The sequence below is a fragment of the Anoplopoma fimbria genome, chromosome 1 (assembly GCF_027596085.1).
Source record: "Anoplopoma fimbria isolate UVic2021 breed Golden Eagle Sablefish chromosome 1, Afim_UVic_2022, whole genome shotgun sequence".
In the NCBI taxonomy this organism is placed as follows: domain Eukaryota; kingdom Metazoa; phylum Chordata; class Actinopteri; order Perciformes; family Anoplopomatidae; genus Anoplopoma; species Anoplopoma fimbria.
Window position 1 is genome coordinate 21707368 of NC_072449.1, and position 26367 is coordinate 21733734.

The 26367-nt window shown below is 41.2% G+C and overlaps 1 protein-coding gene across 1 annotated transcript; it reads left to right on the forward strand.

Annotated features, from left to right (window-relative positions):
* Positions 1 to 28: 28 nt before the first annotated feature.
* On the forward strand, positions 29 to 20398 carry LOC129089996 (mediator of RNA polymerase II transcription subunit 13-like). The gene is made up of 30 exons (XM_054597459.1): positions 29 to 1076; positions 1926 to 2160; positions 3310 to 3478; positions 6695 to 6840; positions 6964 to 7161; positions 7672 to 7866; positions 7981 to 8137; positions 8236 to 8343; positions 8444 to 9160; positions 9271 to 9487; positions 9855 to 9882; positions 9989 to 10110; positions 10282 to 10372; positions 10461 to 10657; positions 10750 to 10949; positions 11368 to 12257; positions 12385 to 12552; positions 12665 to 12888; positions 13009 to 13204; positions 13300 to 13678; positions 14747 to 14963; positions 15708 to 15899; positions 16038 to 16261; positions 16383 to 16525; positions 16629 to 16787; positions 17730 to 17912; positions 18067 to 18212; positions 18843 to 19007; positions 19254 to 19354; positions 19465 to 20398. Exons 1-30 carry the CDS (start codon positions 1011 to 1013, stop codon positions 19595 to 19597), a joined length of 6366 nt encoding a protein of 2121 aa, XP_054453434.1. The 5' UTR covers positions 29 to 1010; the 3' UTR covers positions 19598 to 20398.
* The last annotated feature ends 5969 nt before the right edge of the window (positions 20399 to 26367 follow it).

Sequence of the window (26367 nt, forward strand, 5' to 3'; positions counted from 1 at the left end):
AAAAAAAGAGTCAGTTCTTTAAAGCAGTCCCATGCAAGCAGATGTTGCACAGTGGTACACGGTCAGCCACAGACGTCGGTGAGGAGTGACCACTGACTGTATGACAGACGCACCGGAGCTCTCATCTTGTAAACTGTGAAGTCATGGAGCTACTTGAAGACGGATGACGCCCCCATTACCACAAATTGGCCAATAGGAGTTGAGAGGCAGAGTTGTCCTCCTGGCCGCCATTAAAGAATTCAATCCATGAACTGAAATAATGGAAATCTGCAGGACCCATGGATCAGCCAGAGAAAAGTAGCCGATGAGTAGTCTCGCCGATTGGGCGTTTCAGCTGTTTTAAGCGTAGTTGTGCTATGACGGGGCGCTGTGATGGTTTTAGAGAAACGGAGGGCGGCGTAGCTAATTGTTTTATTTAGCTAGCAGGCTAGCGCCGGAGCGCTGGTGTATTAGCTTTTGTGCTAGCAGGCTAGGAGAGATCAGGGGGAGGGGAGAGTTCCTTTGCTTTGAAATTGTTTCAGATCAGCTAGCTGGCGTTAGCATTAGCACGTCGGGGACTAAGGTTTTGGGGTGAAGTTTTTTAGTTTTTGAGCTCCTCTTCGTATTGCGCATCTAACTTTTCCGGTGTTTGATTTAACGCCAGTCTCCTCGGGTGATGGTAACGTTGACTATTTGGTGTTAAGGTAGTGTAGCTGCAAGCTTGCGGCTAACCAGAGCAGACAATACGTTTCAAATAGGATTGATGAGTCGAATAGCTAGAAGCTTACAGTTGACGCTATCTGCCTGCCTGTCTAACGTTAGCTTAGCGCTACCGGGCTAGTGGAGGCTAGCGCCGGTCTGAAGTTGTCTGGTTGACTAGCCGCAGCTAGCCGGAGCTAGCAAGTTGGTCAGCGCTTTAACGGGATCATTACGACTGAACAAGGCTCCCACGGAGACTTCACTACCGCAGCTCTTGCCCCCGACGGTGATTGAGACAATGGACTTTAACGTCACAACCACGCAGTGAAAGGATGAGTTCGTGCTTTGTACCAAACGGGGCCAGTTTGGAGGACTGCCACTCCAACCTCTTCTGCCTGGTGAGACACACACTGCTCCCTGCGCTAGCTAGCGTTAGCTCTGATACTGTGAGGCCAGAAAGCCATTTTGGCTAATCAGGCAACAAGCTTTGTAACGTCAGTTGCAGACTGGCGTGAAGGCATCGGGCCTGCAACTTGTAAATCGTGATCCAGCCAACTTTCATAATATAGACCACACATACTGCAAAGTAACTGTATTAAAGAGTTGCCCGTAAAAATGGCACGGTAGTGTGTTTACACTGCATTGGTTACAGAAATACTCAACAAGCATTAATGTTGGTAGCATGATGGTAACAGGTCAAGCCAACAGGCTAATTATTGAAAACCTGTCAAAAACATTATATTTATCTATAATTTAAGTGACTGACTGCAATATTAAATGATAGACACAATGGAAGTTAAGTCAAATAGTTACTGTTTTAAACTAGAAAAACTAATCTCATTTCAGACAGTGGTGTGTCACTAATAGTAATTAATAACTGCTGACTAACTTACTGCATGACAGTTTTGTTTTGGACATGATTGTGGTGTCACGTGTACTTAGTCTTGCAAAACTTTCCAAGATGCCAACAAGTCTTAAGTTTGAAGTTTTTTTTCATTCAGAGTGATTTTCTGTATTGACAGCATTCTTCAGCTTCTCGTGTGTGTGTGTGTGTGTGTGTGTGTGTGTGTGTGTGTGTGTGTGTGTGTGTGTGTGTGTGTGTGTGTGTGTGTGTGTGTGTGTGTGTGTGTGTGTGTGTGCAGGGAAGGAAGCACAAACACACACTGAGTTATACAGTCAACAACAGATGATGGGCTTAATGGTGTGCTGCTATGCTGTGTTCATTCTCACATTGTTTTTCTCTTTAGGCCGATTTGACTGGAATAAAATGGAGGCGTTTTGTGTGGCAAGGACCCACCTCTTCGCCCATCCTTTTCCCTGTGACCGAGGAGGACCCTATCTTGTGTAGTTTCAGCCGATGTCTGGCGGCAGATGTGCTGAGTGTGTGGAGAAGGCACCACACCCCGGGTCGCAGAGAGCTCTGGCTTTTCTGGTGGGGGGATGACCCCAGTTTTGCTGAGCTAATCCATAATGAGCTCTCTAGTAAGTGCATTCAACATCTCCATGTTCATCAGAATTGGTTACACTAAAAATATACTTCATTCCCCTCGGTAAATAGCAACAATATTTTTACATCGACCCCAAATTATCTGCATATTCGCATACAATCTAGCCAGTTATTGCAGTGCTTTGGAATGGACACCTCAATGTTAAAAACAAAAATTCAAACGTGTAGTTGTTGTTGTTGTTTTTAACAGTTACAGGCAAAATTGGTCCATTTGCAGAAACGCTGTTTATGTTTAAAGATGTTTGGTGTTTGAAGATAATGCCAACCATTCTTACCTGCTGCAAATAATTTGAATGCAGTTACAATAAATCATAGTCTGATGATGATAAGAAGTGATAGTCTAACTGATTTAATTCTATCAGGTCTTTTTAAAGTCTAAAGCCTTGAGGAATCCATTGGCTCACAGCCACGGAGGTACAAGTTTGTATGGTAGCATGATAGCAAGGTGTTGTGCATCAGAGTCACCTAACACAGTCTTGATCAAGCTTTGTTAGTCTTCATATTTGTGAATCAATTCCCCTTTAGCGCTGCCACACTGACCAGGTATTCTGTCTCCTGGCTTAAGGAGTTACAAGTGTAACTTAAAGACCGTACAGATTGGTCATTACAGAGACAGAGTGAGCAACAACACACATTGAAAATCTCAAACGAAATGCAATAACATTTGGAGGGTTTATTTTGAAGTTTCGACTTTGCGTTTAATCAGTTTGTTTCTTGATGAAACATCGTTGAGCAGAGCAGCATTCAAAAATATCTATGGATAGGCTTCATCAGCGGAACAAATGTATATATTTTTACGATAACATTTTACTTTATATAAGCAAAATTATTTGTTTCTTTCTCTCATAAGCCATTCATGTTAACATCTAAGGGGCTAAATTAGTATATTTTGGATGAGGTTTTTGTATAACAATAAGATGTATGTTGAAATCAAATTTATTTCATATGTTCAAATGGGTCACTTCATTTATCACTGTGTTCAGTTGTTTACAAACTAAACAATTTCCCCTTATACAGGTCAGAACCATTTGGCACACCACAGTTTACAATTGCTATGAGGCTGTTCTTCAGGAAAGAGAGGTCTGTTTGTTAGTATCTGGTTTAATGTATCTGCCTTGTTTCAGGTGAGGAGGATGGTGAGTGGGAGAGTGGCCTGTCCTACGAGTGTCGAACGCTCCTGTTCAAAGCCATCCACAACTTATTGGAGCGGTGTCTCATGAACCGCGGCTTTGTTCGCATCGGCAAGTGGTTCGTTAAGCCATACCAGAAGGAGGAGAAGACCATTAATAAAAGGTATGCGCTGTTACTAATAGCCAACAACAAAGTTGAATGACGCATCATAAATTGTCAAATGCAGCCAAGACTCATTTCATTGTCAAAACAAGTTATAGCTGGGCTGCTTTCTGTGAATCAGTGGGAATTACCTGTGCATCTACCTGTTGTATTGGTGTTCAACATAGTTATGCCTTACTCCGCTGTCTGTTGCTCTGGTTTTCTCTATTTAACAGAAATACATTTCTCACTCACTGATGGACTTTAATCCTAACTGATTATACTTTTGCCACTGTTAAGCTGATTTAAGTCTCAACACTTCCTGCAGATGTTTCACAATAAAATCTTTCCAGTAAAAAGGAGAAGATTTTGCTGCCTCGATAGCCTGAAATGTTTTAATACAAACGTGCTGCTGCTGACATGATTTTAAGGGAACAGAAAGTAAGAAAACCTATTCAGAAGTCAGAAAATAGGTCAGCTGAGCTAGTGACAACAAGGTTGTTGCCATTAACGAATGTAGCGTTACCGATAGACCTTTTCACCTACATCATAGAGGTACAGCTTACATTTACTTCATGGTAGTTTGTTTTTAACACAAAAGGAGCTGCACAATTCCTGAAGATGGATGTGGCAGAAGGGCAGGATGTCTGCTTTGTGCGGAATGGCTGAACATCAGTCAGTATTTGGTCCGGGAGTACGGGTCAAGAAGATTTGCAGCTTTACAGTTGTCTTGACAAAGAGGTTGATTTACTATCAGGCGTGAAATATTTGTTAGGAACAGTGTTTGAAGCATGCATGCCGTATTTTGTGATTGTTCAAGACATGTTTACGACAGATGACTATGAGTGTTTACTGCAGTGTGTAAAACCTCAATGGCAGATGTCTTTGTTGTTCTGAAAGTTGTGATTTAAACTTCACCATAACAACTCCCGGCCTCTGGCAGCCTATAACTGTTAAAATTCTCATTTGGCATTCAACTGGAGATATGGTGCTTGCAACTGTATCGTTTCAGCTATGTTGTTATAAGTTGACAGCTGTTTAAGGGAATAAAAGATCATCTTCTTACAAAAACTTGCTTGTACAAATACACACAAGGCTTTTCTTAAACAGTGTAACCATGACACTAGACTGTTGACTGCATATCTGCTGATCTGTTTTAACTCCTGTTCTGTTTTATAATCTAAGGTCAGTTGTAACACATATTAATCAAGCATGTTGCTTTGCATCTTGGTGACTCCAAGATGCAATTTTCAGAGAAAAATTGTATTCTCGGAGTGAAATCTTATTTAATGTGATGGAGTATGGCAGGATTATTACAAAATACAATTACATCATCAGTGACACATTTTCCACCTAGTTACAAATCAAGCAGAAGTCATCCAGCATGTTGCATACTTTCTGTTTCATTTTAGTCTTCTGCATAACACTTCGAGTAATGTCTAATCTTCACACCTCCATTTTTACTAACTGCAGGTTAGAACTGGTCTGTGTTGTAGAAATACAAGCTTGAGGTGAACCAGCAGCAGCACACAAATAACTAGAGGGGTTCTGCACAGCTGTATTTCCTTACTTCTTATACACAAGGGTGGTGACATAGATTTAGCATTCCCTTGCTCTTGAACGAGGGGGCTGGTGTATCCTGGAGTTCCCTGACAAGCTAATTTGAGCCTGTACTTTTTGGCTGTGTTGATCCAAGCTGACTTGTGTTTGATACACAGCCCCCTTGGCTCAGTTCCCTCTGGCAGCTTTGTCAATGAGAGTTTTAGCGGCTATATAAAAGAGTTGTTGGTATAGAACAGGAGGTGATTTCTTGCTTGCTGGTGTTTAGCTTCTGTTTCTACATAAAGATGTCTACAAGTGTGCATTGAGGCAGCAGGGCAGCACAGCTAACATAAAAGTCTGTCAGTCTCGCTGTCGCCTGCTCTCTCTGGCTGGTGAGCAGGGCAGTCTTTGGAAAATGCTGAGTGTGCACTGTGGTTTTACAGCAACCATGTCAACAAGTACTATTTTAGTTCATTTGGTCGCCTGGCCCTCCAGAAGTAGTTAGAAAATAAATATGAATATTATTTTAACATTTCAGGACTATAATAATCCCCCATGCTTATTTTTGACGCATATTTTAGCCTGTGAGTAGCAAGAAGGTTTGATAAAGGTTCAAACTGTGTTGAATCAGTGTGTTGTGTGCAGCATCTGATTGGAGGGATAAGCACCCCTCATGTTCTCACCAGAAAGTATGATGTGGGCCAAAGCCAAATATGACATAAGTTGTACTTCTCACATCATCGCAACTCTTTTTAGTCCCTTCTTCCCCCCTTGAGTCATTCCTTCACAATAAGTGATTGAGACTACAAGCGATACACAGAATTACCAGTTCAGTTCATACCTGGTGATTGGAGTAACCGTTCAGAGAGAGTTTGGTGCAGTTGGTTTAAAAAAATATAAAAATAATAATAATAATAATTCCATACGGTTATGTTTCTTTTCGCTTATTTAGAACAGACAGTAGTGCAAGCGTCAGAGACAGACAAAATCCTCTTGCTCTAGACTGAGATCATATTTTTGGTTAACTAATACTATTTCCATTATAAAAAATAAGGAACATTTCAAACACTTCTGTATTACACTGAACAAACCCTTTTCCAAAAAGGCAACAGGTCACAGGCTATAAACTCAAACACATCATGCTATAGAATTGAACATACCAAAATAAAACCTGTGCATATGTATGGAGTTTTAAAATAGTTCCACCATGGCTATATTTAAACATTCAAAGCACCCAAACATGTATCATCCCAGTGATTTGCTCATCTCAACGATGCTGTTTAATGTGCGTTTGCAAGTTGGATGTGTTTACATTCACAACGGTGGAGCAACACCCACACATCATCCTTGTCTTAAGCACAACTTTACTTAACTGACCGGTACCCTGCAGGTGGGTCTTCCACAGTTTAATTTATGCTAAACATAGTGGGACTGACTAACACGCCAATCTGCTTCTTGGGCTAACCTCGGCATAAGTTGCCTACAGCATATGGCTAAAAGTTTCTGTGCAGATTTCGGGCATGGGAACTTTGGTTCCACAGTACATGTGTCAATCTATATACCATCTACGTTAGCATTTTGGTGCTAACTGCAAAGCAAAGTTTAAAAAAAAAAAAATAAACTACATAGTTATGCTTTGGGACAAATCTCTCTAAACATTACAATGTCTCTTTTTATCTTTGACTCACCCTGCAGCGAGCACCTGTCTTGTGCATTCACCTTCTTTGTACACGGTGACAGCAATGTGTGCACAAGTGTGGAGATCGCTCAACATCAGCCTCTTCAGCGACTGAACGAGGAACATATCAGCCTCGCCCAGCAGAGCTCCAGCCCCTTGCAAGGTGGGCCACACTTGCTTACACCCACACAATGTTTAAAAACGTTATATGTGTATTTTTTTAATACGGTTTCCTTTGGTTTATTATTTATCCTACGTATGATTGTGATTCCTCTCTGCCCTCTAGTCATCCTGAGCCCGTACGGCTTAAATGGGACCCTCACAGGTCAGGCTTTTAAGATGACAGACCACCCTACTCAGAAGCTCATAGAAGAGTGGAGGCAGTTCTATCCCATCAGCCCCAATACCAAGGAAGTCCAGGAAGAGAAAATGGAGGATACGGACTGGGAGGATGACTCCCTGGCAGCTGTGGAGGTCCTTGTCGGTAAGACATAATAATGCTGAACTTTATGTTGATGTCTACTAAAGGAGAAGTTTAGTGATATGCTTTTATTTTTTCCTCTGTCTGAGTGGTACAGACAGGGTAGAGAGTGGGAAAGGTTTGAAAAACTGACTTTATTTTGGTAATGTCATGGGATTTGTTGACGAATGATATAAAAAGTAATTTTAACATTAACTTTTTTATAAAGTGGATGCTCTGGAGATCAATCATAGCTGCAACTGAGGCCAGTTGAAAAGATGTAGTAAAGTGTCACTGTTTCCTACACTAGTTATCTATGCCTGTTAGATTCCCCATGTAATTTTTTCTTTTGTATTTTTGGCCCAAGAAAACCTTCAACTGAACCTTGATTTAAACTGAAATGTAGATGATCATTTATCAAACCCATCAAATTAATTGGCTACAGAAATCTTTGGCTACATTACTAAAAAATGGAACATATCATTTCTGCATGCAGAAGTTTTTGAAATCTATATTGTGTTTGTTTGGTTGCAGCGGGAGTAAGGATGGTTTACCCTTCCTGTCTGGTACTTCTTCCCCTGTCGGACCTCCCTGCTGTGGTCCCTCAGGGCTCAGTCAACACCTCAGGAAGCCTGTGTGGTGCTCAGCAGGGCCCGGCTGCTCACCGAGATCCTGCCATGTCCTCTGTCACTCTGACTCCTCCAACGTCACCAGAGGAGGCTCAGACTGGTAAGACTTGAAGCTGCATATCGACCAGAATTAAACTTACACATTTTTCCGCCTTTATTTCCAAGGGATCCTGCATACTAAGTTTTTATTAATTTTTTTTCACTTCCTTCATAGAATATCAGCCTTCCCAGAGGTGGCTCAAGTTATCCTCTGCATCGGATGGCTACAGCTCTAACAACACTCTTCATGGGGGTAAAATCCCTCGCAGGCTGGCCAGCCAGATGGTTGAGTCTGTGTGGCAGGAGTATAACATTAACCGTACAGGCAACAAGTATGTTTAGTGAGATCTCTTCCTCAAAATTACCATTGCCAGTCAAAGAAGTTCCTCCGAGCTGACTGATTATTTGTCAATCCACCCTTTTTAAATAGGAGGAAGTTTACTACCTTGACCAATGGGACCTGTGAGGAGGATTCAGATAACACTGGACTTTGGGATTTTGTGGAGTGTACGCACAGGCCACATTGCAACTGCTTAAGGTATGTTGAGTGGAATGCATTCACAAGTGACTCTAGATTTACTGTATGTTTACAATAAAAACAAAGAGTCTTGTAAGCATTATTTGTTCTTTTCACACAGGCATAAGAATCAGAAACAGCGTACCAGCAGCACCTCAGGACACCCGCCTTCATCAGGCCAGCCTGCCCAGCCGGCCCCCAAGCACAAGCTGGGCGAGAAGCTGGAAAAGGGGGAGAAGCAGCAGAAGAGGCCGCAGACGCCTTTTCACCACCGCAACTCTGTGAGCGAGGAGCAGTCCATGGAGCCGCAGAACCAGAGGCTTTGTTTAAGATCACAGGAGGAGGGCTCATATCCCAGCCTACACCACGTGGACACAGTGCCCTCCAAAGCCCCTACGCTGCACACACACGGCCCCCCTGCAGACATCGTCGGATCCCCGCCTCCCCCTCCACTTAGCCCACATCCATGCGATCACGTAGAAGGTGACATGACCCCAGGTGAGATGAAGAACTCGTCCACGCCCATTCACCAACAGTTCTACCCACCGTCAGTGGAGCCCTGTCTGCTGCCACAGAAGGGCACATCAGAGGAACCTCAGCTGGAGAACATGCCTATGCCTCTACCCTTCCCCCCAGCCTACAGTGAAACCTTAGAACCCACTGTCTTTGTGGGTTCCGCCATCAACCCCAATGAAGACTCAACCCACAACCCTTGGAAGTATTTCAACCTGCCAAGGAAGAAGGCATCCAACTTCCTGACCCCCCAGCTACCTGTGGATAAAATCAGAGATGATTCAGGGGGAAGCGGAGGAACAGAAAGTGTAGTGTCAGTCACCGAGTGAGTGTTAAATTACTCATCCTCATCAGAATGAAAACAAATGTAGCTGTAAGTTTAAACACAATACCTGAATCTGTCTGAGCATCTCTGCACAATTTGTTTCCACTCAGGTTGATGTCTGGCTCCACGCAGCCCCTGAAGGTCTCACAGGAGCTGATCAAGACCTACGCCCAGCGGAGAAACAGCCGTCTTGCCTCAGCTACAAGAGAAGGTGAACAAAGTGAGGAGCCAGACCCTTACGCCTTTGAAGAGGGAGACGAGGAGTTCAGCTTCGGCGACAAAAAGGACAAGCTCGGAGCTGAGAGAGAGGGAAACAAGAAACACAAGGTGGGTTCCTGACTCGGGTTGCTATACCTGGTTGAGATCTTAGTATGTCACAGGAATCATGGAAAAATCTGCTCCTATCTTCTAGTAGAGTGCCGGCTGGAACCTAAGATGTTCAGCATGTGAGCTTGTTTCAAAAAAAATTGTTGAACCACAATGTTTTCATTGCCCAAAATGTGTTTCAGTCTCAAATCCAGCATCAATGCCTGTCACATTCTGGTCTTGTTTACTTACTCCTTTATTTACTGAAATTATAGTTTGGTCAGACTTAGACTATGTTTTCTTTGGCTACAGTTCTTGTGAGGCTGGTATCAGTCTTACCACAAACATACAATAATCTGATCATGATCTTTTTCTCTTTTTGATCCAGTTGGACGAAGATGCTGGGTCGGCAGACGGTAAGAATCCCTTCCTTCTCGTAGTTATTTTTGCCCGAGGTTATATTTAGTGTTTGCAGTTTGGTGTCTTATGCAAGGTCTCCCCTACAATCGTTTTGCATTGCAGATGGTCAGGGCCCATCAGGCAGTAAACCTTCAGCCTCCACCAGCCTTATCCACGAGAACGACTTGGCTGTGTCCTACAGTGACCTGGATAAAATTTTCAATTCGGATGAAGATGAGCTAGCGGTAAGAGCATCAGTATGGCTAAAGAAATTGTTCGTTGAAAGTTTTATATCTTACTCTTTACTGTTCTGAAATACTTGAGAAGTGCTGCTGATGGGGGGGTTTAAAGTCTGTTGAAACATTGATACGGAAGATGCATTTGGTATATGTTTTTGTTTTTACCTGTCTGCACAGCCTGGATTCAAAAGAGCTGGTGTTGGAACAGAGGACAAGTTTGGATGTAAAGACAATAAAGCATCCACGTCGGATCCCCTGTCTTGCATAAGTAAGGGGACCAAGCATCACTCAATCAGTGCACATTGGAGCCATTTATCATATGTTTCAAGAGAAATCATAATGTCTTTCATCTCTAGGCTCAGCAGACCTGCACCAGATGTTTCCCACCCCACCCTCCCTGGAGCAACAGGGTTACTCTCCCATGAACTCCGGGAGCAAGGACAGCCTGGAAGCAGGGACGGGCCTCACCCTTTTGGATGGCAGCCAGCTGAACAACCACTTCAAGATGGAGGTGGAGGAGGGATTCTGTAGCCCGAAGCCATCTGAAATAAAAGTATGATATGTCACACACCTGCAGTATGAGGCAATTGTAACATTTTGCTACATCAGTGTACTTCACCTTTTTAAACCTTTTTTTACTTTTAGGACTTCTCCTTTGTATACAAGCCGGAGACGTGTCAGTTGTTAATCGGCTGTTCCATGTACGCACCCCTGAAGGCACTACCCAGTCAGTGTATGTTGCCTATCAAACTGCCAGAAGACTGTGTGTACACGCCTAGCTGGACACTGGGCAAAATGGAACTGATACCCCCAGTGACTAATGTCAATCTCCTCACCAAAGACAGGTCAGTGCGTTTAGTGGTAACAGTGGGGGGAAGGGGCCATTTGGGGATGAGCCCACAATTTGTGTTAGGTACCTTTTTATAGATGCAGTCTATTACAGATATTCATGATGTTCATTAACATGTTTATTGTTTGAAATGGATAAGATGTTTTATATAATTGCAATTGATTTTAATTAAGTATTTGATTGTGAACATTTTGAAACAAAAAAAAAAATGATTGTGCTCACTTGATGTATTGTTATAGTGACTGAAAGTTACGTAAACGGGCCATTACACATAATACTGAATACCGATGAATATCTTCACATGCAAAAAATGTAGTCTGGAAATAGCTTTTAGAATTTTTTTTCTAATAGAAAAAATGGTTGGAACCACAATATGAAATACATTTGAATCCCTGTTTTTCTCTCTGTTGCAGTAATGTCCCCAGTGTGGAGCCAGACTACAGCCAGACCTACACCCCTCAGACCCACACACCCTTCATGTCCAGCAGTGCCCCTCCAAGCAACAGCGGCACAGGCATCCTGCCCTCCCCAGCAACGCCAAGGTTCTCCGTGCCTACGCCTCGCACACCACGCACTCCAAGGACTCCCCGCGGCCCGTCAAGCGTCCAGGGTTCACTCAAGTATGACAACTCGGACCTTTACTCCCCTGCCTCCACTGCCTCCACTTGCCGACCTCTCAGCTCCGTTGAGCCGGCCACAGTACCTTCTATCCCCGAGGCTCACAGTCTCTACGTCACCCTTATTCTCTCAGAGTCTGTGATGAACCTCTTCAAGGACTGCAACTTTGACAGTTGCTGCGTATGCGTCTGCAACATGAACATCAGAGGAGCAGATGTAGGGGTGTACCTCAAGGACAATGGCGAAGCCCAGTACTCCTGCACTTGTGGCTTCAGCGCCGTCACCAATCGACGCTTTGGCCAATCGGCCGGGCTGTTTCTGGAGGACGAGCTGGACGTTGTGGTACGAGGCTCAGACTCTAGTCGGGACACTGAGCGGTGTTTCGAAGAGCTGCGATCTTCCACAGCACACAAGGCTGGCAGCCTGACAGAGAAACATCCGGATGAGCTTATCCTGCTGCTGCAGGACCAGTGCACCAACCCTTTTGCTCCAATGGCAGGCGTGGAGTACCCTAAGCAAGGCTCAGTCCCCAGTTCATTTCTGAGGGTGGAAGAGAGAGACTGTTATAATGATTGCTACATGGCGCTGGAGCACGGCAGGCAATTCATGGACAATATGTCAGGAGGCAAAGTAGATGAAACACTAGTGAAAAGCACCTGTCTTCATCAGTGGCCAAAATGCAAATGTATGTATTTTTGTATCACTATTTCTTTTTACTACAAGCTTATTTTCTGTAAAAAAAAAAAAAAAAATTACCAACCTCAAACCTGGTGTTTTAAGACATTTTTCTCTTGGTTTTTCCTTTTTTGTAGCGGCAGACATGAGCAAGCTATTCTCTCAGGACGTCCTGCGGGTGTTGTTGTCCCTCCAGCCTGTGCTGCAGGACACCATTCAGAAGAAAAGGAGTGTGCGCTCTTGGGGCGTTCAGGGACCACTCACTTGGCAACAGTTCCACAAGATGGCTGGGAGGGGTTCATATGGTATGTGGAAATTGTACCTAATCAGTCTTATCTCTTAGAAAGTTGGAGATCTATTTTAGAATATAGTGGTTGTTGAAAGAAAGATGAAAATGTTGTTGTCTTCTCACTACAGGTACAGACGAGTCTCCTGAGCCTCTACCCATCCCAACTTTTTTGGTCGGTTATGAGTATGATTTTGTGGTGCTGTCTCCTTTTGGGTTGCCCTATTGGGAGAAGCTTCTTCTGGATCCTTTTGGTTCCCAGAGAGATGTGGGATATGTTGTCATCTGCCCAGAAAATGAAGCTCTGCTCCGTGGAGCAAAGACCTTCTTCAAAGATCTAAGTGCTATGTATGAGGTACGCACCTGGCAGGAAATAAAATCATCTTGTACTGACATGCCCACAAAAACTGTTCATGTTCTCATGAAGTGATTCACACTGTTTAATTTTCGCATGATCTCCTTTTTTTGTCCTCAGGCATGCCAGCTTGGGCAACACAGACCCATCTGCAAGAGTCACCCGGAGGGCGTATTGAAGGTCGGCACCACAGAAGGCAGGAGCATGACAGAGCAGCCCCTTAGTGACTGGTTCCTTAAGATGGCTGCCAAAGAGGGAAACAATGAAGCCTTTAATAAGCTGAAACTATTTGCTCAAGTGTGCCGCTATGATCTAGGTAACATCTTGACTCATAATTCTTAAAATCCCAATTTTGAAAGGTCGCATAGTTTGTATAAGTGATAACTGATCATTTTATTTTTACCTTGTCAGCTCCCTACCTGTCAGAGCAGTCTCTGGACAGCTCCCTATTGTCCCAGCGCAGCCCTGCTGTGGCCTCTTCCTCCTCCCAGACCTCCAGCTCTTCTAGCACCTCCTCAGGACCCCAGAGCACCAACACTACCAGCTCCAGCACCAGCTCTACCCAGCCTGCCCAGATCAACAGCACCCCTCCCGCTTCCACCTCAGGCTCCCAGACTGTCGGGGGAATGGCCTCAGCCAAGCCAAGCGCTTACTCGCCGTTTGGGACGGCAGGCTTGCAGGGCAGTACGTCTCAGAATGGACCCCAGTCAAACCCGCAGGGTGCTGGGGGGCTGGCAGAAAATGGACCCTCTGCCAACCAGCCTCAAGTGAGCGCGGAGGTGCTGGAGAGGTAGGTTACCACTATGAGAGTCAATAAATCATCCAGATGGAGAGATTTTATTTTTTGTTGTCGATGGTTTTTGCCACTATTGGCAAGCATGTTTAGTTGTTTTGTTACGTAATGCTACCACTGACAAAGCCTGTACCCACTCTACTATGAGAAAACTTAAATCAATAAATCTCAGTAACTTAACTCATTCTGTTATATTTTAGTCAAAATGCTTTCTCAGTTTTTATTATTTTAAGCCATGACAGTCCCTGAAGTCTACAGCTGTTTGACAGAGAGATAAATCTCGTACATGTGTCATCTGGTGTCACATATGTAAATACAGGAAATGACCTATCGCAGCTAATCTTTGAGTGTTGTTCTCAGAGTGTCAGCTGAGTTGTGGCGGTGCTGTTAGACAGCGAGTGGACAGAAAGAATGCAAATGATGACCTTTTTCAAAACTAGTATTGAACATAAGGATTTATGACACTGGAGAATTCTAGCTTATCCCTAGTTGTTTACATTTATCAGGGTTCACTTATTATTTTGGCCAATAAACAACTCTTTTTTTTTTTTTTAAACAAATTTATTTTTATTAAATGTTTATCAATATATTTTATATTATTCTGAACTAAATTAGTTTAACAATGTTTTTTCATTTGGCTTGTTTTTACAAACATATATTTTAAGTTGAAGCATTTTCCAAAATGACTTCACAATTATAACTGCTCCAATATTTCTTAGCTGGGAATGCCTCCCTTTCGACTGGCTACTCAACAGTTGGGGAACTCCAGCATTTGTGCTTTCTGCATAGTACCTCTGTACTGAATACTACTTCCTGTTAGTGGATACTGCTATGTAAAAGTATATATTCACAGTGTACTGTGTAATCAAGCATAAGTGACATTGGAAGTGAAATGTGAATTTAGGTCCTTTGACATAGAATCTATTTCATCGTAAAAGTTTTCCCTTACACACACACCATTCCTCTTTTTCTGTTTGCCATGTTGTTGAGAGACTGTTTCCTGTTGTCCTGGGGTTGTTTCTTTAAGACTGATTTCTATATCATTATGTGCCTTCTTATCAACAGCACAATGGATAGAGACAAAGTGGGGAAGCCAACAGACGGAGAATCCCACGCTGTGTCTTACCCGCCTGCCATCGTGGTGTATATCGTCGACCCCTTCAGCTACGAAGACACCGACAGAGAGGTCCACTCCAGCGCCTACACACTGGGCCTACTGCGCTGCTACATGGAGATGCTCCAGTTCCTGCCGCCTCGCATCAGAAACGCTGTCTCAGTACAGGTACAGGTCATAATGATTTCAATTTCAGTGTTTTGAGGGTTTCTTTCTGTGTGTCTTTTAGGTTTGGGAAGTCTTATCCTAGTGTTACTGGATAGACACGTTAAGATCACAAGATTAATACGCTTCTACTTATGTTGCTGTATATGCATTTTTGTCAGAGGCCCACTTTTTTCTGCCAAGAGGGGGCTGGGGCTCTTAATGAGAAGATAGAAGATCAACAGTTTATGTTACATGAAAGTGGTATACATCAACTGAAAGTTTGGGTTGTCACACAGATTTTGGTGCAAAATGTAACCAATCCGACAGGTCTCACAGGGTAAAGTGTCAAAATATAATACAGCTTAAATATTTGATTTTATTTCACCAAAACTGGCAGAAGATGCATACAATCCTTATAATAATATACATTATTAACGGCATAAATCCTACTCTCTTAGTCTTTTATTTTAGGCAATGGTCCAGTTAAAACATTATCTGAAAGACACTATACTCATTCTGTATCCACTGTGCTTTTTCACTAATTGTTAATAAGCCAGTATACAGGTACACATTTTTAGATTCACAATACAGTGGTACATGTGCTGTGCTGCTGTTAGTTACAGTGATAATTACATACAGAATGATACACAAAGAATCTGGCTGAAAATGGTACATATTCAAAAGTTGGTTGCTCTAAAACGTGTAAGAACAACATGTTTTCGCAACCCTGTTTAAAGTGCTACTGTTATTTTATTTTCTTGTCAGATTGTTCCCTGCCAGTATCTGCTGCAGCCAGTGCGCAGTGGGGAGCGCCATCTCTACGGCCAGCACCTCAAGTCGCTGGCCTTCTCAGTGTTCACTCAGTGTCGTCGGCCTCTGCCCAACTCCACCAACTTCAAAGCGCTGACTGGTTTTGGTCCCGGTCTTGCCATAGATATGGCACTCAGGAACCCAGAGGTAACTACCACTCTTGCCTTTTATCTGAAACTAGTGTGGCTTCTGGTAAAGAAAGCCAGTCAGAACAGAGTCTGGCATTGCAATGTGGTGTCCTCTGTTGTTTCTCTTTTTAAACTAACATGTTTTCCTTCTGTGCAGAGACCCGAGTGTTTGCGTCTGTATACGCCACCCTTCATTTTGGCTCCTGTGAAAGACAAGCAGACTGAGCTCGGGGAGACCTTTGGCGAGGCCTCCCAGAAGTACAACGTCCTGTTTGTTGGCTACTGTCTGTCCCATGACCAGCGCTGGCTGCTGGCCTCCTGCACTGACCAACATGGAGAACTGCTGGAGACCTGCATTATTAGTATTGATGTACCCAATAGGTAAGCACACTGTTGAACAGAAAATAAAACGTGCAACAGTCCCACAGTTTATCGCTAATTCAATTAATTGATAAGATTGTGTCTGTGTCTGTGTTAAGTAAATATGTTGTGTCTCATACAGGGCTCGCAGGAAAAAGGGCTCAGCCAGGCGAGTGGGTTTGCAGAAGCTGTGGGAGTGGTGCCTTGGCCTGGTACAGGTGACATCGCTGCCATGGAGGGTGGTCATTGGACGGCTTGGAAGAATGGGCCACGGCGAGCTGAGAGGTATACACACAACAGCAGTGTTGTTAGAACATGTAGTTTTTTTTTTTTTTTTTTTACATACATGAATACAAACTAATGAGCTCTTATCTCGTCCCGGTTCCAGACTGGAGTATTCTGCTGAGCAGGAGGAACTTGCAGTCTCTCAGTAAGCGTCTGAAGGAGACATGTAGGTTGTGTGGCATCTCTGCAGCTGACACTCCCAGCATCCTTAGCGCCTGTCTGGTTGCCATGGAGCCCCAGGGTTCCTTTGTCATCATGCCAGGTAAAATATAAATAGTAACATGTTTATTTAGCCCAGTAAAGTTTGTATTGTTTCAAGGGATCTTTTTCATATCACGATTTTGTGCCTCCTCTGTTTCTTCCCTCGACCCCTTGCCTCGCGGCTTCCTCCCGCTCATGGGAGATGTGAGGAGGAGAGAGAGGAGTCGAGGCAACAAATCGACAATAATTAAATATTATGTGTGTCATAGCTACATCAACTGTCCATTGTTTTGTTAACTATGTATTCAATACATTATACAATATCTGCTAATAATTCAATCCACAATGTTGCATAATGTGAAAGGAATGATCGGATGTCACATGTTTTTTAACACACATAAGCTATATATATTTTAGAGGCTTTATATATTTTATTGTGTGACGCTTAAATGTTTGTGTGAAAGTACTATAGAAATAAAGAGGGACATATGATTGAGTGATATATATTATACACACAAACACAGTCCTGTCCATCTATATGACAACATGAAATACAGTGAATTAGTGCTGAATTTAAGAGATTGTTCCTATTGGATGTCCACATCTGTTTGCACTTGTAAAAACATCTTGTCAGGAGGAGCTACATAAACTGTGAACGGCAGAAGTTTGATCGCTCATCTGATCATCTTAAAATAATACAATTTTATTTGTAGAGTCCAGTCGTGGTTTGAGATCATTACGCCGGTGTGTCACACCTCTTTTTATTTGTTTACATGTGCCAAAAACACTTCCGCAAGACATACACAGGTGTTTCCTCGCTCATAGCTCCTCCAGCAAACCCCTACGATGCATTCTTTTAATTGGGATGTCCTTCAAGATGTTGTGCTGAGATTGATAACCGGATCACAAGCCCGAGAAGCGTGGGGTCGAGGAGGCGCAAAATTTGAAAAAGATGAAGATGCACTGTTCCGTGAAAAATGATGGTCTGTCTTTGTCTCTGCAGATTCTGTCTCGACAGGTTCAGTGTTTGGTCGCAGCACCACACTCAACATGCAGACAACGCAGTTGAGCACTCCTCAGGACACATCCTGCACACACATTCTGGTGTTCCCCACCTCAGCCATGGTGCAGGTCAACACTAACACTGCAGAGCCCATTGACATCAACTTCAATCCTATAAATCCTGGTAGGTTCTGCAACTAACAAGTACTCAAAGAAATTCATCACTTTAAACTCTGCTTGCTTGTCATCAAGAGAGGAGTCATGAATGTTGCATGCTGCTTAAGGTGGTTCACAGACAAACCCTGAGCTCTCTGCATGTTTTTTTTTTTTTTCTGCAGATGGAACTGATGGAATGGGCATCTTTGACCTGTTTGACAACGACATGGTGGATCCAGACCTCATAAACATCTTGCCCAACTCCCCCACAACTTCGCCTGTTCACTCGCCTGGCTCCCACTTCCACCAGGGGGGGGATGGAGGCAAGGTGGGTCACCTTTTTATGACTCAATGATGGAACAAAAGCCTATATTAAATCTCTATTACAGATCAAAGTTAATTTACCTGCATTCTTGATATGAGGAACCGAGAGACAGTCAGTGTTTACACAGTTGACTATTAAACTATTTCTTTTTTGTTTTTACGCTCAAATTGGTAAAGGAGTACAATTCACAATTGGGTGTCAAAATGTCGGATTGTCTTTACTCCTCCTTCATCTACTGAAATAAAGCAAGTTCAAAGTGACCCAGTAAGCCTCAGATGGAGCAGAATGTAACAAAATTGAATGACATTCTGCTTCTAGGTGAAGCCTCAAGTTTGAAACAAGTGATTGGAAATTACTTATTTGAATGACAAATATGTGCTAAAGTGCTCAAACAATAAGGTAACTGCTCATGAGGACAGGCACAATTATTACTATATTTGCCCCAAGCAAACTATATAAAAACCTTACAGTAACTCACGCAGTTTGAAGAAATTGGTTAAAGAATTCAACCCAGTGCCTTTTTATGCGTGGTGCCATAAACCGGATAAAATGGCATATAAAAACCTAGTGTCTTGGAAAAGACAATTTATTTTCATAGTGTAGTTCATTCATTTTAACCATGTTGTCTTTCAGGGACAGAGTGCCGATCGTATGGAGTCCCATGAGGAGGCTCTGAACATCCTACAGCAGCCGATGGCTCTGGGCTACTTTGTCTCAACAGCCAAGGCTGGACCACTGCCTGACTGGTTCTGGTCAGCCTGCCCTCAAGCCCAGAACCAGTGCCCACTCTTCCTCAAGGTCATTAGCAATAGAAACATTTGAGTCAGTCACATTCATGTCGGGCTACAACTAATGCTTTTTTTTATATCATAGATTCATTCATTTTTCACAAGCAGTAACCAGAGAATTGTATATTTGCTTGTCTGGCGACTATCAAAAGCTTGATAATATTATTTAAATACTGTTTACCTTAGGTCTGTATCTCTGAAAAGCACAAATGAATTTAAAGACGTTAATTTGGTTCTCCGTCTTTCTTTTCCCCAGGCCTCTCTGCACCTGCACGTGTCTTCTGTCCAATCAGACGAGCTTCTGCACAGTAAACACTCCCACCCCCTAGACTCCAACCACACCTCTGATGTGCTCAGGTAAGGTGCTCAGATAAGAAGAGTCTGTTTACTCTAAGGTGTGTTTAAAAGAGAAGAATGATGTGGGATATGTTTTATCTAAATAGCTGTTTCTGCATTCTACATTATAGATTTGTTCTAGAACAATACAACGCCCTCTCCTGGCTGACATGCGACCCTGCAACCCAGGACCGACGCTCCTGTCTGCCTGTTCACTTTGTGGTGCTCACCCAGATGTACAACTTCATCATGAACATGCTCTGAACTCTAACGGGATCATACTTCTAAGATATGATTGGATGGCTCGCTCAGTCGAATTGTGGATTGCCTGCTATGAAGGATCCCCAATTCCATCAGGGCAAATGTGGAGGAAGCATTAAAGTGCTTCCTCCACATTTACAAACTCCTCCCTGGTGTATCTCACAACACTGACTCACTGACTACAAGTTTCCATTCAATCTATCAATCAGATGCCAAGAATCCATTTTAGCATTTTGGAAGATCAAGGGACGTTTCATAAAAGGAGAATAAATTGTCTTTTTATTGACTGTAGATTGCAATCTATGAAATTTTATCTTAATGAAATGCCTGCATATATTATTTATTGTAAGTTTTTAAATGTGGAATTTTTAATGCTTAATATCTTTTATATATTACAAATCCTAGAGGGTGTGTACATCTCACTGTAAAGGAATCGGTTTAAAAAGTGTAATTGTTTCAATTACAACGCGGAAAAACCTGTTCAAGTGAATTTGCTGTAGATTGCTTTTAGAATATTATTTTTTCAAAGGGTACAGACCTTTTTATTGCCATGCTGTAAAAATGAAGAAAAAGCTGGCCTGGGCATTTGTGTCCCACCCAATGAGTGGATGAGACTTACCTCTCTCTGCTTTGGCTCCAGAGTCTCTCGCACAGTAACTCAATGAGCTCTGAAGAGGAATTAAAAGGTACATTGTCAGATTATATATTTTATATAACAGATTTAGGTAATTGTGTGTGTATATGTGTACATATAATTGTGTGCCGCTACTGATGGTGCAGCTTCTGTTTTAGGAATAAAGTGCGTCTACATTATACTCTTTGTTCTTGTGATTTGTTTTTGACATATTTCCAAAAAGTTGAAGAAAAATCATAGTCAGTCATAATAAATTATTTTGCAAAAAGTAAAAAAAAAAAAATGTCTAAAAAGGTCATAGTATAGTAAATCACAAAATGTCATAGTATTGTATGATTGTAAACTCATAGTATGTCCAAAAAGTTAAAGAAAAAATCAGTTTAGTATGTCAAAAAAAGTTACCAAAATCATAGTATATTATGTTGATTAAAAAGTCATAATATATTATGTCACAAAAAGGCATAGTATAGTATGTCTAAAAAATGTATGAAAAAGTGAAAGTACAGTATGTTCTAAAATGTCATTAAATTGTCACATTATTGCATGACTTGAAAAGTCAGAAAAAGTTAAAAGTATATTGCAAAATAATAGTAATAGTAAGTATGTAATAATAGTAATAATAATAATAATAGTATGTCAAAAAGTCATACCATAGTGAAAAAATAATCATAAAAAAGTCACAGTATATCATTTCGAAAAAAGTCTTCATGAAGTCTTTCATGTCAAGAAAGTCATGGAAAAACTATAGCATGGCGAAAAAAGTCATAAAAAAGTTGTATAGTATGGCGAAAAATGTCATAGTATGTGGGGCAAAAAAATCATGAAATAGTCATAGTATAATAGTTTAAAAAAAAGTCATGAAAAAGTCTTAGTATAGTATGTCGAAAAAAGTCATAGTAACATGAACCATTTGTGAAATGTCATGTGATCCACGCCAAGTTTAAAGAATGTAGGGGTCGGTGCCGTTCTGGAGGGAAGAGCCACCCCTACGCTGCCTCTGATTGGCTACAGCCTGCTTAGAACAAACATTAGCCTAGCTATGATGGTGACCGGCGCTTTCGACCTAGACAGGAGCGACTGTCTAGGTCGAAAGCGCTTGTTTTTGTTCCCGTAGCCCGAAAGGAAGACTACTCGGTCCGAACAACAGTAGCCTTTTTTTTTTTTATTTACCATTTTTGTATATTATCATTAAATTCACTTCTGATCATTTTTTGAGGCAAGAAATCAGCAGCATTTATAGATGAAAAGCCAAATCAATAATCGTGGTCAATGATAAATAAGTATATGGTTGATCAGCATACTTCTTCCAGACATCAAATTATGCTGATTAATTCAGTTTATACAGTAACTTTATTATACAACATGATAATGCTTATTTTTCTATGAGCAATAATTGCAGGATATCCACCGCTCCAACCGGCTTTATCTTAAATAAGGTGCTGGAGGTATCCAAAAGCTTAAACTGATAGAATAGATATCCGCACACTTAGATCTATGCAGAGAACACTTTACTTTTAGTTTTCGGTCTAAGGGACCTTCACCAGAGCATCCATGGATTCTGACAGAAAGGGTCTTTAGGTCTTGGCACACGTGTGAATTGCTAGTTATAAAGGGTAACGGTTTGTGGCCAGGTAAACCATGTTCCTAGACGGAGCAGCAGCTTTAACCGTGCCCATACTAACATGATTTAGATGGTTAGTGAGATTGGAATTAGCTAATCAAGGAGAACATGTCTTACCAAAGCTTCATCCAATCACCGTCTTATGTTCTGCTTAATTGAATCCAATTGAAGGGTAGCCCAATTTGTCTGGGGTGATTCAGGACAAGCTAGAGCCAAATCACAGAATTCAAAGAATCTGTTTGAAATGATTAAGCAGGAAACCTTTACATTGAAGCTATATTGGGAGTTGATATGGCTGCGGATGGAAAACAGATTTTAGTAGTGGAAAAGTAAAATGTTAAAGGAAAAACTTACTTTAAATGGTAAAAAAAAGTAACTTATTTCTGGTCAAACTTCTCTCTGCATGTTATCTGTGTGGAAAAGGAACACGTGTAGGTAGTGACATTTTTTCTTCATATTGATTATTTCAGAAATAACTTATGAGGGTGAGTAAATACTGACTAATTTATGTCACATTTCATTTATATTCTTCCAACCTGTCCTTTATTCCTAAAAAGCAAAGAGATAGTGAGGCATTAAATTCACTGATTTAAATGTTCTGTAGTTTATAACAATGCTGTGTGCCTTGAGTAACCTATGACAGTTCAATTCAATTGAAATGTATTGCCATTATATTTATGTACAACAAAAATCATCTGCGTCCCAGTTGCATACTACATATGAGTTTGAACCAGGTTTTGAGTATGTTGTGCTAACATTAAAAAGGAGACGGGGATTAAGTATACTCAAAAAAATAAACCATATTAAAAAATGCTTTAATTTTGAGTGTGCTTTTGATTGACACTTATATGCTTCACAATGCAATGCAATAAATATATATATATATTTTTTAAAGGCAGAGCATTGCCACACACACATTACACAGGGGTCTGTTTTGTCTAAAGTGTCTCCACTTGAAAACTGGAGTCCCAAACTGAATCAGAAGGGTTTAGGGGACTGATGCGATTAGGTTAATCCATTAGGAGTAGTTAATGGTCTTTCCTGGTGTTGTTAAGTAACACTGAGTAATTGACCAAGGGGCAGCCGACAGCTGACACTGGCTCACAGCAACCTGTGGTCCCAGCTGAACTGAAGTCGTGTTCAGGGTCTGCAAAGGGACGATAGACAGAATTCATTTTCCTCTTAATATGGCCGATATAGGAAAGGGACATATAAAAGTCTTTATCTCTTAACTTTTTGGGCTGATAAACAGGCTGGAGGCGCTGGTTGTTATTCACTGGATAATTACCCTCAAACATCAGGAAGTAGAGATTTTATATTACCTCGCTTCATCACACAGGTAAGAAACACATTTAAAGAATGCTGATGCAAACTATGACAGGACAAATGTCTTGCTTAAAATGATGCCTGCATATTACTTTCTAAGATATGTTGTACTATTACAAGGTTTTTTAATCTTTGTAACTTTAGAAAGTGCCACAGAAACGTAATTTCCATTGTCTGTCGAGCAAGAACCACACCCGTTTTCCCTCTGAAGTCTTCTATTCTTCTTTTTATCAATTCATGACTTGTTGTTCTAATTGATTTAGGGCCGCAAGCGAAAGTTATTTTCGTTATCAATTAATCATTTATCTACCAAATAATCTATCAGGGCACTTGCTTTATAAAGTGTAAGAAAATAGTAAAAATCACACATTTCCAGAGCATGAAGCGTTGGAACTTCACCATACCATATGTAAAGTTTTGAAATGCATCGTTCTGTCAAACCAAAAGCCTCATACCTAAAGATATTTAGTTTCAGTTATATAAGAGTAAAAAAAGCTGAATATATTCACATTTGAGAAGCTAGATCCAGAGCATTTTTTTATAATTTGACAAAAGTGTTTCTAATGTTACTAAAGTATTGTTGCAAATTCATTTTCAAATTAATTTATTGCTAAAACTAAATAACTTATCAAGTATTTAAATCAGTTGGGTGTTAAATATCAATTAATCTGTTAACTTCTGATACTCAGAACTATTGGGAATGGAAAAAGGCATCAATATATCTCAGGAAGTTCTAAAGTATTAACATTGTTTAGTGCTGGAGGCGAATCCCCTCAGATGACACAGCGAGCTGCCTCTGATGCCTAATTCACTCCGTTTGCGCACCTAACAAAGAGCTCCTTTATGAGATTAAAAGATTTCTGTGGCAACGCTGACATGGACGAAATTTAGAGAACATAGGATGTGTAACCTCCAGCTAATCTTGTCTTTATGAGAAAGGAGGGATCAGGCTATTTGATTAGGAGTATTGGAGTTTGGGCACTACACAACACAGTAAATTCCTATTATAGCCTCTTCTCTACTTTATATTCAACACAAACATACAGCATATCACAGTGCTCACTAACAGCATTACTAATCATGTGTCCTTGGAACAGAGGGATCTTAAATTAATTAAATGGATAGGCAGACTGAGTTCCTCTATTGGATTACTGTCTGTAATGCAATCTAATAAGATACTGTCATTGTGCAAAGCAAATTCCCTATGAAAGTTTATTAAATGTTTTACAGTTTGTATTCTTAAAATGCATGATTGTGTTTTTAATTCTATTAATGTTCATTGATTCAGGCTGTTTGTGTATTGACTTTAAAGGTGATCCAAAATCAGGAAAGATAAGAAAGCAAGAGCAGTCTGAACCTGCTGGTGTTTGGCTGCTCTTTTGACTTCTTCCTAAACAAGAAAAGCTCCACCTTGCCAGTGAACTGGTCCACACATTACTTGAGAGGGGGGCCTCATTTATGCCAGGAGCAAACCAACTGGATCAAGTTCCATAAGCTCCCACAAAAACACCCAAAAGCCAGGTATGACCAACTACACTCTGTTACATTGAAACACCACTCATTTCTTATACTATTTTGTTTAAGTTGCACAGGTCTTTGTTAAAACTAAATGTTTGCCAAAAAGTTGATTATTTCCTTTAGAGCAGAGGTTTTCAAATTGCAAGGGAGCTGCATGAGCGGCTCAGACAGCTGTGAGGGGAAATGGCTGTATAACATACTCTTAGTTATTTTTTGTCTAGCCTGATGATTTCGCCACAAGTTGTGTCAAATATGACACTCCATCTCAGATTCATAACTCTGTGAACACACAGATGTGATACACAATATATATATATTTTTATTTTTATTTTTTTAGTGTGAACAATTAACATCCATAAATCCAATTACAAAATCACGAGAAAAAAAGCTACCTATGACTCCAGAACTTGCCTGAGAATCATCACGTCTTTAAGTTTTCATCAGTATCAAAGTATTCCAGTGATAGTTGTCTGTAAGTTCATGGGTACAATGCAAAACATGAGCTGCTAATAGGTAATTTTGGCATACTTTAAACCGTGCAAAATTGCTGGAATGTAAACAATTACGGCTAAGCAGAGCACAAGTTGTGGACCCATTCTGTGGAAAATATCTGCTCTAGAGTTTATCATCCTTCCTGCTCAGAAACTGACGGCATCCCTTTTCCTATCTCAGCAGTCGACTTCATATGTGTACGGCCTGGTTGATCAACATCCTCAAATGCATCAGCACACTCACCCGCATGCCTTCACTCCCATCCTTGACCAATCCTTGACCATCCTACCTGCTCCAATGGTAACTCAGGACAGTAACGTAAGATGTATCACAATACTGTGTTGTACAATCCTAGGTAGTGATTTTATTCACAACTTTACCAATTCCCACCTGAAGCCATTTCTGACCAGAATGTTGATTCTGCCATTTTTACCTAACTGCCCCTCAGCCACCAAGAATAACTTCAACCTGTTTTCTTTCACCTGTTGCTACAGTTCAACACGCATCTTTCCAGTGCAGCAACGAAGCACTCTTATGCTCCCGTCACTGCCTTTCACAAAGCAACACAGAAGCCCTTCAGGTCAACAGTGAGTCCAACATGCATCAATCAAAACTGTCAATACAGCTAAAAATGAAAACTACAGTCTCACTTCTGTTTCCTTTTTAAAGATCAATTATGTTTGATAGAATGATTTTGATTAAACAAAATGTTGCAACAGTTAACTATTGCAAAATGTTTTCACTATTTTTTCAGAAACGAGGGAGATGGGGCGCACAGCATGTCTGCATTGCATGGAAGATATATTACCAAGAACAACGCAAAGTAATAACTAAATGCATCAAAAATGTTGTCACATCAAATAATAAAGTCTGAGTATTTCAATTTTAGGCATATTAGGTTGGTTAAACTGGATTAAATCAAAATAAAAAATCAGAGTATTCCAGTTGACAGAAAACATTAACAAAATCAATTTCAAGGAGCTAAAAATGTAGAAAAACTGTTCAGAAGTTCAGAAAAACTCTGGCATCTTTTAGTCAGGACATGTTGTCATTGTGACTTTAATACTTTTGTATCTCATTCCACAACTTATGTTATGCTTTACAAACTATTTTCAACAGATAATGCAGCAAAAACCCAACAGTCTCCATCCAGAACTGACAATTAAATATACTGCTGTATCC